General features: G+C 41.5%; 1 protein-coding gene across 3 annotated transcripts in view; it reads right to left on the reverse strand.

Moving 5' to 3' along the window:
* The window catches only part of BCL2 (BCL2 apoptosis regulator), a 147,339-nt gene that overhangs the window by 123,397 nt on the left and 7,958 nt on the right, over positions 1–15,984 (reverse strand). The window contains exon 3 of one of the 3 annotated variants that reach the window (XM_079985110.1): positions 5,460–5,567. The exons of the other annotated variants lie outside the window; for them this stretch is intronic. Coding sequence (XP_079841236.1) covers positions 5,562–5,567 — 6 coding nt within the window. The 3' untranslated portion in view covers positions 5,460–5,561. Of the gene's footprint in view, positions 1–5,459; positions 5,568–15,984 lie in introns of those variants that run through there. 3 annotated transcript variants of the gene reach the window in all.

Below are 15,984 nucleotides of genomic sequence, written 5' to 3' on the forward strand. Positions count from 1 at the left end.
TTTCATCCCACGAAGCATCTGAAGATGCTGCCTTTCTGGAATTGTCTGGAATTGCCGCTTCATCTGTTCAGAATAAAAACAATATCCCTTAGTCATTACCAAAATGCCACACCAAAGGATCACTCAACGCCCCTTCATTTTTATTCAGATTAAATTTACAAGGAATCTGACTGCTCCTCAAGGCCTTAGATCAAACATCATCCTCCACAAGGAGAATATCCCAGCATCCAGTCGCAATACAATGAAGGCCTCTCAGAAAAGCTGCCATGGGCACTAACTGAAACATGGCATGGGAAAAAAGGGCTTCCTGTAAACATTGGCAAGAACACACTGTGTCAAATGTGCTCTTTCGGGTAAGACGTTCCAGAGACACGGTTTGTTTCCCCTTCCTCTATCCCTCTTTTGGGACTTGGAACATGCAAAGCTAAGAGGGAGGAAAACATATATCCTTGTTTAGCTACAGCTAGTTAATATTTTTCTTAATTCATCCATTAACATTCAAAAGGAAATTAAAAAGTACCAAGAGTGGGAAAGTAATGGCTTTTAGTCAACATCCCAGGCTGGAAAATAGTTGTCTTTATTGGCACATGTGCAAACTTTAAGGTCCAGGTTAAGGGCTGCATTAGCAGAAGCCGTTCCTATACTGTTCCAAAATGAGGCCTAGGTGCATTTTTAAAAACACATTTCAGCCATCCTGCTATGGAGCTTGACATTAACTGCACTCGCAGGTTACCCTTAGGAGGCCACCACTACGGGAATAAGCACAACATTTTACTACATAATTATTACAATTTCACTGCCTCAAAATGCACCACTGACATCTCTTGACTGTTTCTAGTCTGCCTTGTAGTAAGTACCAGTGCCATATACAGCGGTACCTCGGGTTAAATACGCTTCACGTTACATACGCTTCAGGTTACAGACTCCGTTAACCCAGAAATAGTACCTCGGGTTAAGAACTTTGCTTCAGGATGAGAACGGAAATCGTGCTCTGGTTCTTACCAACCAAGTCACACTCAGAGTAGGCCCACTGAAACCAATTGACAAGTTAGTCATGACTAGTTTAAGTCAACGGCTCTACTCCCTTGGCCACAATCCCATAGCTTCCTAGCCTCCAGCCCTCCCTGTCAACTTCATTCCTGGCCACGGCACTCAGCCAATTGTCTCTAGGCTTTGCATGAGGTTTTTTTAAGCTTTCCCTCTCCTCATGTCCCTGTTCTTGATGTACAGCTCAGTCCATATAAATTCTATTGTGCTTTATTCATTTTGATTCTAATTGGCTGCTTATCTTCCTATCTATGGCAAGACTGGGCGAAATAATATGGCATGCACAGTTGGCGGTAATTATCATTGCATTTTAACTACAGTACATCCATTAACAGCCCAAGCCATAATATGATCCGCTGTTGCAAATTCAATAAAATAAACAAATTCCTGGAGGACTGGATTCTTATTTGGCCCCTAACGTTAGCACAATAAACATATACATGATTGGGAAAGACAACTCAAATTAATGTTGTAGTCCAAGCTTACTGAACTGAATTTAACCTGAGTTCCACCCCAGCAAAATGCAAAAACGGAACAATAAATTTTGCAGCTTGTTTGTTTTTAAATCCTGTTGAAACTGACTGGAGAGGATATTTCACTTGGCTTCTCATTAAGATCAAATTAATTCACTGTTTGAAAGTCATTCCAGGCCTAATCCAGAATCCCTTGGAGAGTAGAGAAAGGTTCACATTGATTTAGTGGGCTATGAACTAAGCTACCAAGAAACAACTTCTTACAGGAAAAACTAAAATGCATAGCTTATGGCCTGCCATAATCTGTACAACCAGTCCTTCATGTAGTTTGTTTTGCACTCACATTCAAAACTGTTTTAAATGGAAAAGCACCTTGCCCATTTTGCTGGGTCACTGGCTGCAGACTTCCAGAAGACTTTTATTTGAGCCCATACTTCTCTCTTGGCTATGAACAGTTGCAGCTTTGATCTTCTGAATCCCTTATCCTCGGACTTTATTATATAGCCGCTTACCTTATGGACCAGGAGATTGCATACATTTCTTCTATATTTGTGACAAACTGACTAAAAGATAAAACAGGGTGCTGGATACAAACCAACCAAACGCATGCGCCTAAACAAATGGGAGTTTTGTCACAAGTGGAAGCAAAAAGGTGAAGCACTGGAAGACCAACTGAAGATCAGCTACACATTTTACCTACTCCTGGCTCCATCTCTCTAATCTATTTTTATAGGCAAGTGCAAGGGTTGTAGAGTACCACGTACTTTAAAAACAGTAAGCGATATGGTAAGAATGCCATAGAAAGCATTAAAAGCACAGGAGCAACAGCCAGGAAAATCAGTACAATCCAGCAGAACTATAAAAGCAATATGAAAACGAGTTGTAAAAAATGCTGGGAAGGGCTGGACAACTAAAAACACCAAATAAAGACATCAACACCAAAAAAAACCAAAATAGACATCAGAGTTGGTGACAGGTGAGCTTCTCTAGGGAGGACATTTGAGATGTGAAGTGATACAATAACTGGACCTCTCCTCCCAATCATCATCTGCCCCAGTCTAAGTGGTGGAAGGACCCATAGGAGAACCTCCTGTGGGAAAGGACTGGAGCTCAGAAGCAGAGTGACTGCTTCGGATGCAGAATGCCCTGAGTTCAATTCTTGGCATGCTCAGGCACGGCTGGGAGAGACCTGTCTGGTTGGTAGTTCTATGGATGGTCTTTGTTAAAAACCCAGGTTAGTATCTAGAAGGTCAATGCTCTGAATATAATCTATTGCCTCTGAAGATAATGGGAGTATTTGACACTTGATGAACCCACAATTTCAGTTACCGTAAGTTATCTGATTCACATCCTAGTAGCAGGCTAGTTTAGAACCTGAGTATCTGATTTCAATTCCCAAACATGTTGTCAGGTGCAACCTGTAGTCAGGTTGGAACAACAATTTGAAATGTGCTGGCCCAAGGCATGAGACCCCAACATTTTAAAAGTTGCATTCACACAGTATACTGGTGCCTGTTGGATCAAAAATCGCCAAAGACTTGGCTCAGTGGTGCCATTTTGAAATGAGGAATGCAAGATTTAGAACTAGGTCTGTTACTGGCTAGAGCCAACATGAAATTGTTTAAAAAGTAACATAGGTTAATCAGGGATGTGAAGCTCAATTCAATAAACAGGTGAATTAACCAATTAAAACACTTCTAAATTAACTACAGCATACCCCTGACAGGCAGCAGATTTGAAAAAGAAATACACAGAATTAATGATGAAACTAATGATAAAAACCTGCAGTGGCAAGCAACATCTTAAAAGAGCAGTTCTCACTTCTCTCACACATCAGTCAGTGTAGAATGACTTTGCTACAACACATATGCAACAATCTAAAACCAAGAATCCCCACACATCTTGTTTCAGAAATATTGATTTACACATGTAGCTTTAAAATAGAAAGATCTATGGACTTAAACTCATATATGGAATGGATTAGAACTTCTTTTGAGTCCCAATTTTAAGAATATCTGTTGTCTTACTGTTTATATACCTGATTGTAGCACGGTCAACACAGGTCAACCAGCCACCTTGCTTTCTTATGCCAAGTGATCTGTGTTTTGGTATCCCCTCTGATAAATATTTCATTGTTGATAACAGAGGGGTTCGCCAGATGTTACTGGATTACACCTCTCATCATTCCTTCGCATTGGCCGTTCCAGTGTTAGAAACTCAGGTATATCAGCTAGGCACCAAATGGTTCCTTAAACCAGGGTTACAGTTGCCAAAATGGAATGCCTGGTTGCCATTTTGGAGCCAGATGGCTCGAAAGTTGTATTTTTCAATACAACTTTTCAGTTCCTGAGTTTCATTCTGATTGTGCAGACAAAATATAACAAAATATAACTACAGGATGTGTTGCTAGTGTGTGAAAACAGTCAAGATCCAGGCATGAACCTCCAGATGGTGGAGGCGTCAGGTGCCATCCTGGCAACTGGGCATCTTCACTTGGTCACAAGTGGCCGATAGGTGCAAAATGTGCCTGGCATATTTTGAACGCTGGGCCATTCTGGCTGGGACAGATGGGACTTGTAGTCTCCAACATCTGGACAGCACCGTGTTGGTGACCACAATGGGCACTCTGTGTAGAGCCAGTGAGATGGACAGAAATATAGGTACTCCTGAGAAATAATTAGATGTTGTCCAAAAAGAGTTTTTTAGACTGTGTATGCTATTTTCTCAAGGTATCAAAACTCTCTAAACTAAGACCATGGCATGCATATTGAACAACAGCTGTAGGTGAAACAGAAGTCTTAACATGACTTCTAGGAAATGATCAAATTAATCTCTAAGGGAAAGGAGTTCCACAGCTATGCAACAGAAGCAGCAGGAACAAAAAATAATGTTCTTTCCTGTTCATACTTGGCAGGTTACTCAAGAGGTCATTTTTGTCTGACTCTAAGGATATAATGGGACATAAAGGAAAAAGCAGAAACAACAAGAGGAGGAGGAGAAGCAGAGGTTCGGATCAAAGCATTAAACCCTATGGTGAAAACACAGCACAATATAAATACAATCCCATCAGATAAAACAGTGCAATTAAAAATTGATATGCAGAAAGTGATAATAAGCAAATCACTGAATAAAGTGGAGATAGGTGAGAAAGCACAGCCTCTGAGAAAATAAATATGGGACATGGTTTATCAAATCAGGAGGAAGGTTTCACACAGGCTTTTCCAGGGCTAAACTCAAGAGCTGATGCGCCAAGATTCAGGTACAAGCAAAAGTGGCCTGCACCTTTGCTTTCTGCCACCTTGAGGTCTATGGCTTGAGAAGATAGGCGCATCCTGCTTTTCTCATCTGAAAGCAGTGGGTGGGGACAGTACTGTTTGCAAAGCGAGAGAAAACACCCAACAATATAATGAAAACCCATGAGGCATGTAACAGCTTACTTGCAGATGTTTCAAACCTTAAGTCTTGATTGTTTAAAATGTGTCTAGGTTTCCCTTCACAATTTAATTTCCTGGCAAATGTTTAAACTCACTTTTGACCTGCATGTCAAACATTGCAGGCATCCTGCTGCAAATGATTTTATGGAAATAGCACACTTTTATATGCCAATTCTGACCAAAATTAAACCAGGCAAAATGGAAATAATTCTGCTGGATAGGTGGGGATTACACGTGGTGCCTTTGTTTACGAACAGAGCTGCAGGATAAAAATAGGCATCAGAATATTGTGAACAACATGTCATTGGGCCTCTATGCACAGTGGAAAGAACATGAAGGGTGTGTCTAAAATAAGAAAACAGCCTCTTTTAGAGGTAAAACAAAAAATATCCCCCAACTTTAAACAAATGACAGCCTGCTTGAGATGGTATTTGCACACACCCCCCCAAAAACTTCAAGATAGTTCAGCAATTCAATCTATTCATGTTTACAGTTTATTGCTCTGCTCAGTAGAAGGATAAAACAAATTGTTCTGTTGCTTTTCTATTCCCAGTTCACACAATTCATCCTTCATAAATATTAAAGGATGATTTCTTTGATCCATACTCTAAATCTGAAATGCAAATCACCAAGTGCTTGCTTGTAATTTATCATATGATAAGCTCTGAACTTTGCAATACATTTCTATTATCAATAATCAAGTCAAGAAGCAACATAACACAGAACCACCCAAGTTCTATAACCTAAAAGCTAGGAAACCCACAAAAACAGCAGAATAAAAATGGTAAATGGTCATGGGTAAAAAGATTCCTGTTTTGCAGAGGGTTGTACTAGATGACCCTTGTGGTCCCTTCCAGCTCTATGATTCTGTGAGTCTGTGAAAAAGCACATCAAAGCATGGGTGCCATCCCTAAGAAGGCCCTTCCTTTCACTCTAGCAGTTGCCTTTATAGCAAGTAGAAACAATGAGGGAATGCATGAAGTCATTCCCAGATTCTAAAACTGTCCAAAGCGTGAGCATTTTATGGGACAAACAGAAATACTGCGACATGTTCATGGAAAAAATCTTTCAAGCAGAAAGACAAGAGTTCAAAAAAAAAAACAGATTAAGGAAAATTTCTGTAACCACAATTTTTACTTATACTTGCTTTTGGGGCCTTACATGCATTCATTAAACACAGTCTTAAATATTGAACGGGCTTTTGAAATAACTATTCTTATGAATCTCAAAACCTCTGGAGGAGAATTGAGGCACAGTTATGCAGTATTTAAAATACATACCACCAGCATGAAAATGCAGTTTAACTGTTTATAAGCTTATAAATCCATGCAATTCTTTCCTCAATTATACTTTTATTCATCCTTTACATAAAAGCACAGTTCTATCTAATGGTCTTATAAAATCCCCCATCACTGTAAAACTGTAGAGACATTGACTGAATAGGAGGAAGAAGGGGTGAGTGGGAATAAGAATTAGCAGGGTCTAGCTAACACGGAATTCATTATAACATAGGATTCCTTTATATATTCAGTCCCTGACATGGTACAGTTTTCCCATGCGATGGTACTACTTTGAATTATCTATACCTGCTTTGGTTTGAAATAAATTCTACATCAAACACATGAACCTCAGGAGAAGCTTTACCATCACAAAAAGGTTTAATGTGGAGGACACTTTTGATTGGGTTAGTGCAAGAGAAGACTGTACCACATTCAAACAAATCAATGACCTTACAGAGTTAAAAAAAAAACAAAACCAACAACCAAAGGCAAAGCCTTCCATGAAAAGTGAGCAAATAGAATTCAATTCTAGCACTTTAACTATAGCCCCTAAGCACCAGAATCAATACAGGGCAATAGCAGAAAAGGGTAATCAAACCAAGGCACCTTTACACTGACCATGGCAACTGGGCTTAAAGTTGAGAGCGCCCTAACTACAGTGGTACCTCGGGTTACAGACACTTCAGGTTACGCGATTTCGGGTTGCGCACTGCACCGAACCCGGAAGTACCGGAACAGATTACTTCTGGGTTTTGGCCCTTGTGCATGTGCAGAAGTGCTAAATCGTGCTTTGCACATGCGCAGAAAGGCCGAATCGCAAACTACGTGTGCGCAGACGCGGCACTGCGGTTTGCGAACGGTGCAGGTTGCGAACATGCCTCCTGCACAGATCACATTCGCACCCCGAGGTTCCACTGTATTAGCATTCACCAACATCTGGCTGATATATCTTTCTGTAGGCTGGACACCATAAAATCAGAAATACAGTGGTACCTTCAGGTTACAGACACTTCAGGTTACAGACTCCGCTAACCCAGAAATAGTACCTTGGGTTAAGAACTTTGCTTCAGGATGAGAACAGAAATCGCGCAGCAGTGGCACGGCGACAGCGGGAGGCCCCATTAGCTAAAGTGGTGCTTCAGGTTAAGAACAGTTTCAGGTTAAGAACGGACCTCCTGTACTATTTTTTAAGACAGTATATTTATGTGCTCAAGAATCCTTCATCCGACACCTCATGAGTAGTATGTGGTTGCCCATGCACATCATTTGTGGCAGGCTTACAGTTTGGGGGTCAGTTTGTTTTTGCTTGCTTGTTTTATCATTCTTGTCCTTTCTTTTTCCATCAGATCACAAAAACAATTTCTAGAAGAAAATCTCTGCACTTTTCTTCTTGGACACAGAAATTTCTTGGACACAGAAATTTATCACAATTTTTTTTTTTTTTTTTTTTTTTTAGAATAATGTTTTTCTGCTGGAAGCGGGAACTGTGACCCAAAAGTATTACTGTGAGTGGGTGGGATGACATTTGGAAAACCCGTAGATACATAAAGATAAATAGCATCTGTTTTGACATGTTCCTGCCTTGTTTGCACCACAGAGCAGTGGAGGAAAGTCATATGGATCTATCTCATGATCATGAAGTATGGGTAAAGGGTCATCAGCTGATTATTAAGGACAGGGGGGAAGACAACAAGCACAGTTAAGTCTGGAACATATAATGGGTAGGATACAGACTTTGCTCCTGCCAGCAAGAATATCTCCTCTGGGGATGCTTCTGCCAGTGGAAGGGAGACTTTTCCCAATCACCCCTGCCCTCTCTGCAGCCCTGGCTTCACCAGCCACACTGCTCCAGAGGATGAGGAGGCTATCCAGAACTGCATGGGGATGATGCTAGAGGCTGCAAGGGGGAAAGGAATCAGCAAAACTCTGCTGGATTGAAAACCTTCTGTAGATAGTAGGAGTCTTTTCATATGCCGGCAGTGAAGTCTATATCCAGCCCAAAGAAAGCAGCAATCTGAGTTATTCTATTAAAATCCCACAAGCAAATAATTACCAATAGTTTTCTGGAGGTGGTGTGTGTCTCTCCCCCCCCCCCCCCCCGGAGCTTTAAGGAATCCAGACTATCCATTCAAGAGACAACAAACAATGCAACTTTTGCAATGCAACTAAGTACACCACAGGCCAATCCATCCAAAATACTATTACTTGTATATTCTCTCTTGATTGCTTTTCAGTATCACTAGCCTTAATTCTCATTGGGTGAGGTGCATTATGTAGTCATGTTTTAAAGTCTTCACTGCAGTGGCACCGTGTTTGTGAAATTCCCTCCCCTTGAAAGCCCAGCTGGTGCCAGCATTATCATTTGCTTGCCCAGGCAATTCAAATATTTTAGTTGGTAAGGAGGCAACCCTATGGCAAGATGGGATGAACATCTAAGGATACAGGGGATCTCCAGTTCAGCCAGCTGACTCCCAGCTAAGCCAGGGTTAAGTCCCTAACCCCAGCTCAGCCGAATATATGCCAGTGCAATTTGCTCAGCTAAGCTCAGCCTTATATGCTGGCGGAGTCAAGGCCAGTGTAAGTCCTAAAAGGGGGGCATTCTGGGGGTGTGGTTGGGCAGGACTACAGAGGGAGAATTTGGACTGCATCCTAAGCTTGTTCAGCTCAGTCACACCACCTGGAAACCTGGTAGGATACTACAGTATTTTTAATGCCAGGCTTAGGTACAGGAGCAGCAGCAGCAGCCCCAGCCCCACTGCTGAATGGGGTTTGGATCTGGTGCACTTTATGCTGGCTTAATTTATACTGTCTTGCTTTACTCCAGCTTCTTTTGCTCCCTTAGTGTTCTGTGGCAGCTGTTACAATTGTTTGATAAGGGTTTAGAGTTTTTATTTGCTGTGCATTATACGATTTTTGTTTTATTTTATGCATTATATAGATTAAGGGCAAGCGATAAATTTTTCAAAGAAATGACTAAATATTCTAATATAGTGTTACTGATGGTTAAGTAGCTTGAGGTCCTTCTTCCTTTGCATATTATTCCATTTCCAGTGTTAAGGTCAGCAACAGATTCCCATTTAAGCAAAACAACGATCCATTCAAATACCATGAGCAGCTTTCCTCACTTGTAAAAGTGATCAGGCGTCGAAAAGTTGGCAGTACCGGGTTTTGCTTTTCATTCCAGAAGCTCAGAAACGTTGTTGCCTTGGTTTCATTTAGTCTAATTCTCAGGCTGCCTTTTTTTTACCCATCAGACTCTTTAAGCCGCCAGATTGCAAACCGGCAAAAGATAAAAAGTAGGAAGTAATCAGAGTCGCTGCTTTCCATTTTGTTTCATTCCATGAGCAGAATTTTTTACCCACTCACAACACAGCTGCATCCAAAGTTGACAATTAAAAGAAAAAATGCAGAACACAACAGCTGGCAATGTGCCCTTCCACTTTTTCACTGTGTCACTATGGTATGGATTAATTTAATGAAGTTAAAAGTTTAGTAGTGGCGTTCACATACTACATTCTGCGTTTAGTCAGCCCTGTAGCTAAAGGACAGTCCACTCCACCACCACTGTCCCATAGCTCATCCTTGGTCATCCTGATGCCATCCAGTTGCTTTGGACAAGAACTCCTTTCGGCATGGGCTAGCCGGGATCGATCCGAGTTGTAGCCCAAAACATCTGGACTACTTTGATTATTTAATTTCCATAATTAAAAACATTTCTAAGTGGCTGACAAGTGACTGAAGCTACAACAGAGTTAACTTCAAACAAAATATTACAAAAATACACAGTTACATTTACAAATGTTAGGCTAATACAAAGTTACTAAAATATAGCCATCAGTATCGATTCATTTCCCTTCCTGACACACCCTGCATCTCAGCCTCTGGGTTCTTAAGTCTCTAACTATGGACTTGCTTTTTACAGGCAGACCCTAGTTGGATGGCGCTTCCGTGGGCTGCCAATAGGTGTGTCTCCTTCAGCTGCTCTCTCCACATCCAGTTTCAGGTACAGCAGGTTTGTGGAGTTTCCCAGGCGGTCCAGAGGATGGGGAAAGGCTCCCCCCCTCCACACACAGCTCTTTCTTCACCATCTATCTTCCTCCTCTAGCTCCTATAATAAAGGTAAAGGTACCCCTGCCCGTACGGGCCAGTCTTGACAGACTCTGGGGTTGTGCGCCCATCTCACTTAAGAGGCCAGGGGCCAGCGCTGTCCGGAGACACTTCCGGGTCACGTGGCCAGCGTGACATCACTGCTCTGGCCAGAGCCAGAGCCAGAGCCAGAGCCAGAGCCGCACACGGAAACGCCGTTTACCTTCCCGCTGGTAAGCGGTCCCTATTTATCTACTTGCACCCGGAGGTGCTTTCGAACTGCTAGGTTGGCAGGCGCTGGGACCGAGCAGCGGGAGCGCACCCCGCCGCAGGGATTCGAACCGCCGACCTTTCGATCGGCAAGCCCTAGGCACTGAGGCTTTAACCCACAGCGCCACCTGCGTCCCTCTAGCTCCTATACCCAGTAGGTATAGGGTTGCAACCTTAAGCACTTAATGATCCACTGATTTCTTATATTCCCTAAGGCAGAGGTTTTCCATCTGTGTGCCCTGGCACCCTTGGGTGATTGGGTCAGACGTGACTGGTCAGGAGGCCTCTCCTTCTCTCTCTCTCTTCACGTCAACTATCTTACCTGCATATCTGCAAATCTTTCTCTCATTATCTGTCTGTCTCTTTTCTCTGGCCTGACCTGAGTCCTGCTCTTCCTCCTGCTGCTCGCACTTACACACATGCCAAAAACTGCACCTGAAAAGGGGTGGTTGTGGGCCAGAATGGGGGGCAAAGCAAAGTGGGGCTGGTACAGAACAAGGGAATCCCTGCTTAAATGTGTCCTGTAATGGAACCCCAGTGTAAATGGCTCCCACACGGTCAAGGGCACCAGCGTGGACTCAAAAAGGTTGAAAACCACTGCCCTAAGGTAAGAACTGCATGTTAAACTATCAAACACGTTTCCCAAAGGCATGTATTTTGCTTAACAAAAAAAATGAAGGAGAGGACGGAATCTCAAGGGGGAAATCAGTTAGAAGGATCTGCAGAGGAGATCAGCAAGCTTCCAATTACATTACTGCTGCCATGAGTGCTGGAAGAAAGACCTGCTCCCTGCTGCAAAGCCCATTTCCACATCTCCTAGGGGCGAGACTCAGACTCACTTTGAACAGCTAAAAGAGGCTCCTGAGAGTCCACTGGGACATTGCTGGAATAACTCTTAAGGTAAAGGTAAAGGGACCCCTGACCATTAGGTCCAGTCGTGGCTGACTCTGGGGTTGCGGCACTCATCTCGCTTTATTGGCCAAGGGAGCCGGCGTACAGCTTCTGGGTCATGTGGCCAGCATGACTAAGCCACTTCTGGCGAACCAGAGCAGCACACGGAAACGCCGTTTACCTTCCCACCAGAGCGGTACCTATTTATCTACTTGCACTGACATGTTTTCGAACTGCTAGGTTGGCAGGAGAGAATAACTCTTAGGTTGGGGCAATTGGCTAAAATGTTTTAAATGGTTCTAATTTTAGTTCCTCTATTTTGTTTTTGTCCAGTTGGTGTTGGTTAAATGTTTAGTTAGACTGGTTGTTGTTGTTGTTTTCTATTGATCTATTGGTTTGTTGATTGTATAGGCTATTTTGTTTTTTAATGTTTGATGTTTTGTTGTGTTTTTATATAAGCTGTAAGCTGCCCAGAGTGGCTGGGGAAACCCAGCCAGATGGGCGGGATATAAATTAAAACAACAACAACAACAACAACTATTATTATTATTATTATTATTATTATTATTATTATACATTGCCAATTTCCTCACACCAAGCTCTTTCTGGTCTCAAAGCCTGGTTAGGGGGAAACAATTTTAAAAAACCAGCCCTGTGTGGAAGCCATTTCCTAGGGAGATTTAACATTACACAGGGTAAGAATGTGTTTGCTTTGTAATACAGTACGTAATTCTGCCCTCAGGTGCAACTGGTTTTCCTTGCATCATAGAATATAACTACACACTACAAACCTTTTTATTTAAAATTTAGTAATTGTCACACTGGGTATCCTGTTAGACTGGTTAACTGTTAGTTACTCTATATAAACTTCTTCTGAGTCATCACCCATTCATAGGGCTCAAAGCAGATAACAAGAACAAAGATTTAAATATTGTACCACACTCGCTGAGATACATTTGATTTAAAATCCAGAGTTCCTGTAGTTTGTAATTTGTTAAAAAAGAAAAAGAAAAAATGTTTGAATAATAGCAATTGCGTTTTGAGGGTTGGGGTAAACTCAGAAAGTGCTTCTCTTTCCTGACTTTGACGTAAAGGTTTTCAACATATTAAAGGCACCACACACAAACTGACAACTTGGCTATGTCACGCTCAGTAAAACCCCCAAAATTTTGGTTTCCAATTGCAATGTTTCTGCCATCAACATAAAGACAATTATGAGAAAGATTGTCAACAGAAAGTCATTTGGTACATATTACTGCATAAGGAAGGCAGCTGAAAAACTTAAAAACTGTTCCCCATGTCAGCTATGTGTTAGTCAAATGCGTTATTTCTCTATGACCATTTATCTATGACTTACATTGTATGTTATTGCCCTGTAATGAGACTAGCCTTAGAAGATGTTCTGAACCAGAGATGAAAAACTCTCCTCACCCCTTAAGATCTAATGGCAGTACGATTGTTTTCAAGGGAACAACTAGTTTAGGAAGGGTCTTTGTGGCATGTGCATCTCCCCTGAGAGTACCGGTAATTTCACCTCCCAAATTACACCCACAAAGGGGGAATGTAGCAGGGAGGGAGTAAGCTTTGATCAGAAACTGACAGTAAATAAATTTCTCATGTGAATAGCTTGGCTGAAATTGTTTCGGCCTTCACTGTTTGATTATTAACAATTCTGAGCAGGCAGATTTCTAAACATTTGTTTTTTAGAGTTGTCAGAGCGGCAGCCTGAAAACTCTTTTCCCCTTCAAAGCTGCCGACATGGCCACTGAGGCGTTGGGTGGGAGGCAGGACTCGGCTGCCGCTGTTAAGCCAGAAGCTATGGAAGAGGAAGGCCCCAAGTCCTCACTGGACAGCACTGAGAGGCAGATAGGGATGGAGGAGAAATCTGTTTAAAATGGATTCATATATAAAGGTCGGCACGTCCAACATGATCAGGCTTTGACTATGCCAGACTGCCTCTTTCACTGAGCAGCTTGCTTATGTCTGAGGTGGGATGTGGGGGTGTGAAAATCTATGCAAAATTGTATGCAAAAAATACAAACTTTATACATACCTAAGAGCCAAGTCCCATACTTTCTGCAGCATAATTTTATTAGTATACATGTGTGTTAGTATTTTTATACAGGTTTTATACACTGTTGTATGCACCTGTTTATATGCTAGTTATTTTAGGAAACCCTAAAGGGAATGCATGTATAATATGAAACATGCATGATGTTGGCATCCATCTGTCTTGAGAGACAATGGAGTGTGCCTCTGGGGGTGAAAATTAGTATAATTCTCTTCATCCTGAGCCCCTCATCCCAGAGGATCTTACCATAGGATTGTCCCCTTAGTGGAGAATAGGAAAAATTATATCATTGCTCTAGTCTAAAGCTCTAGTCTATCTATTGCTCCATTCGTGGACATCAGTTAAATATTATTATTTGTCTCACAGGTACACCTACATTACAAATGTAAACTATTGTTCATATGGGATTCCTAAGAGAAAAGCTAGTTTCTGGAGACTGCTGAAAATGTTTTTTATCCTTAGCCCATTGGGGGAGTTATAATAGTTAAAACAGAACTGAAACTGTTTTAAAATATATAGTGTATACACAGCCAGTCTTTTACAGCTAGATTAATGTATACAGCTGCAGAAACCTGAATCAATCTTAAGAGTCACGACTTTGGTAGTCTATTCAGCTAGTATTGCATGCTTAAATGTTTTTAACTAATACTGAAGCATTTGCCAATGGACTAGAGTAGATATGAGCTGAAACAAGTATTTCAAATACGGTAATTCATATCACCTAGCCTAGATCCAGAGATATGTGTACTGTCTGCACACTACTTTCTGCATGCTGCCTTATAGATCTAGTCTCTGAAACTTTTGGCATTTAAAAAACAACACCTGAACTCTTCAGATTCAGTGAAAATGAAGTTGTCTTGAACCATAGGTTGGATTCTGACTAACAGTGAAATCCTATACATGTTGATTCAGAAGTAAGTCTAGCTGGATGGCAATGACTCCCAAGCGAGGTTAGGATCACAGCCAAATAATTAATTCAACTTGGAAAAGTTGTCAAACTGTGTACACTCTTAGGAACAGAGTTCTAAAAATCAAATTGTTAATGAAATCAAAGGACAAGTCCCTAATCCATCAACAACATCATTCTGCATTTGCCAAGTATTCCTATATGCTATTCCTGTTGTGAAGATTTACAACATCGCGCACCTCCATCTGTCATATTGTTATACACGAATGAAAAACACTGTCCCAAAACTGCCCTCAGAAATATGTGTGCTGTGTTGCCAGTAAGCTCAACTCCCTTCTAATGGATACGGTATTTATTACTGTTTGGCCACAGACCTCCAGAACCAGCATTTGCTGCATGGAGATATGAAGTGAAGCATAAACTTTCTTTCCCCATTTGTCTGAGAAAAGGAGGATATGTAGAACAGTTCAGGTCCCAGCTTGCAGAAAACAAAAGGAGGAATTTGTCGCTCAGGTTCAGTTTTTGTTTGGTAAATGCCTACAAATAATTAGCAGACACTTCATGCCCGGGTGGCTAGATGCTCTTTAACGAAGCTCCTCTGTCCACTTTTCCTCTTCTTAAATAATCTACCTGAAAACAAGTATTTGCTTTCAAGAGTCACTTGCATTGCAAACAAAACACTTTCTTCTTCAGTAAGAAAGGTTCATTGTCTGGTCAAATACACCAGAATGAACCCACTATAAGCAATGTGTTTTCCAACCACTGAGATGAATTCAAGAAAAACAACAACATTCATGCCTTTTAAAACAAGACCTCAGGCCTAAGTCTCCTCTGCTGTATGCCAGTGTTAGACCTATTACAGTCCTAATCATACCTGACAGTTATCTTTAAAACCTCATACAATTCACCTCTGAAAGAAAACCTGATAATAATAAACAATAATAATATCATTCTGCTATTTTTGTACTGCTTTCGTTGTTCCTATTACATTTAGTAGCTCACCTTGAGATACGCAGAAGGTGATTAATAAATAATGATAAGAGGAAGATAATGCTGCAAAAGGCACCTGTATTTTCTTGAATTGTTAAAACACTTTCAAAGGCACTGCAGGACTGCCCAACTTCAGATACAGGGTTCAAATGAAGAGTGTATTAAAATATATATTCAAGTCTTTAAACTCAGCAGTCCCACACACAATTGTGTGCAATTATCTAGCTACAATCTAAGATGGGGAAAAAGAAGAGGGGGAAACTGATGTTACGGCTGCCGTTTCTGAAGGGTTTCTGGTACTCTGTGACCACTGACATTTAGGAGACTGGAACTGCGTGCGTCAGTGACTAGAAAGCACAACAGAAAGTTGGAGAGCACATTAGGCAGTCAGTCAACTGGAACAAAAAGAGAACTACAGTTTAGTAACAGCGGAATAAAAGCATGTAAAAACAGGCCAAACATAAAAGTCAGCAGGATCAGCGTATGACTCTAAAAGGCACTTTTCCATCAGAGAGATTCTCTCCCCCCCCCCCCC

The sequence above is a fragment of the Podarcis cretensis genome (assembly GCF_951804945.1).
Source record: "Podarcis cretensis genome assembly, chromosome: 7".
In the NCBI taxonomy this organism is placed as follows: domain Eukaryota; kingdom Metazoa; phylum Chordata; class Lepidosauria; order Squamata; family Lacertidae; genus Podarcis; species Podarcis cretensis.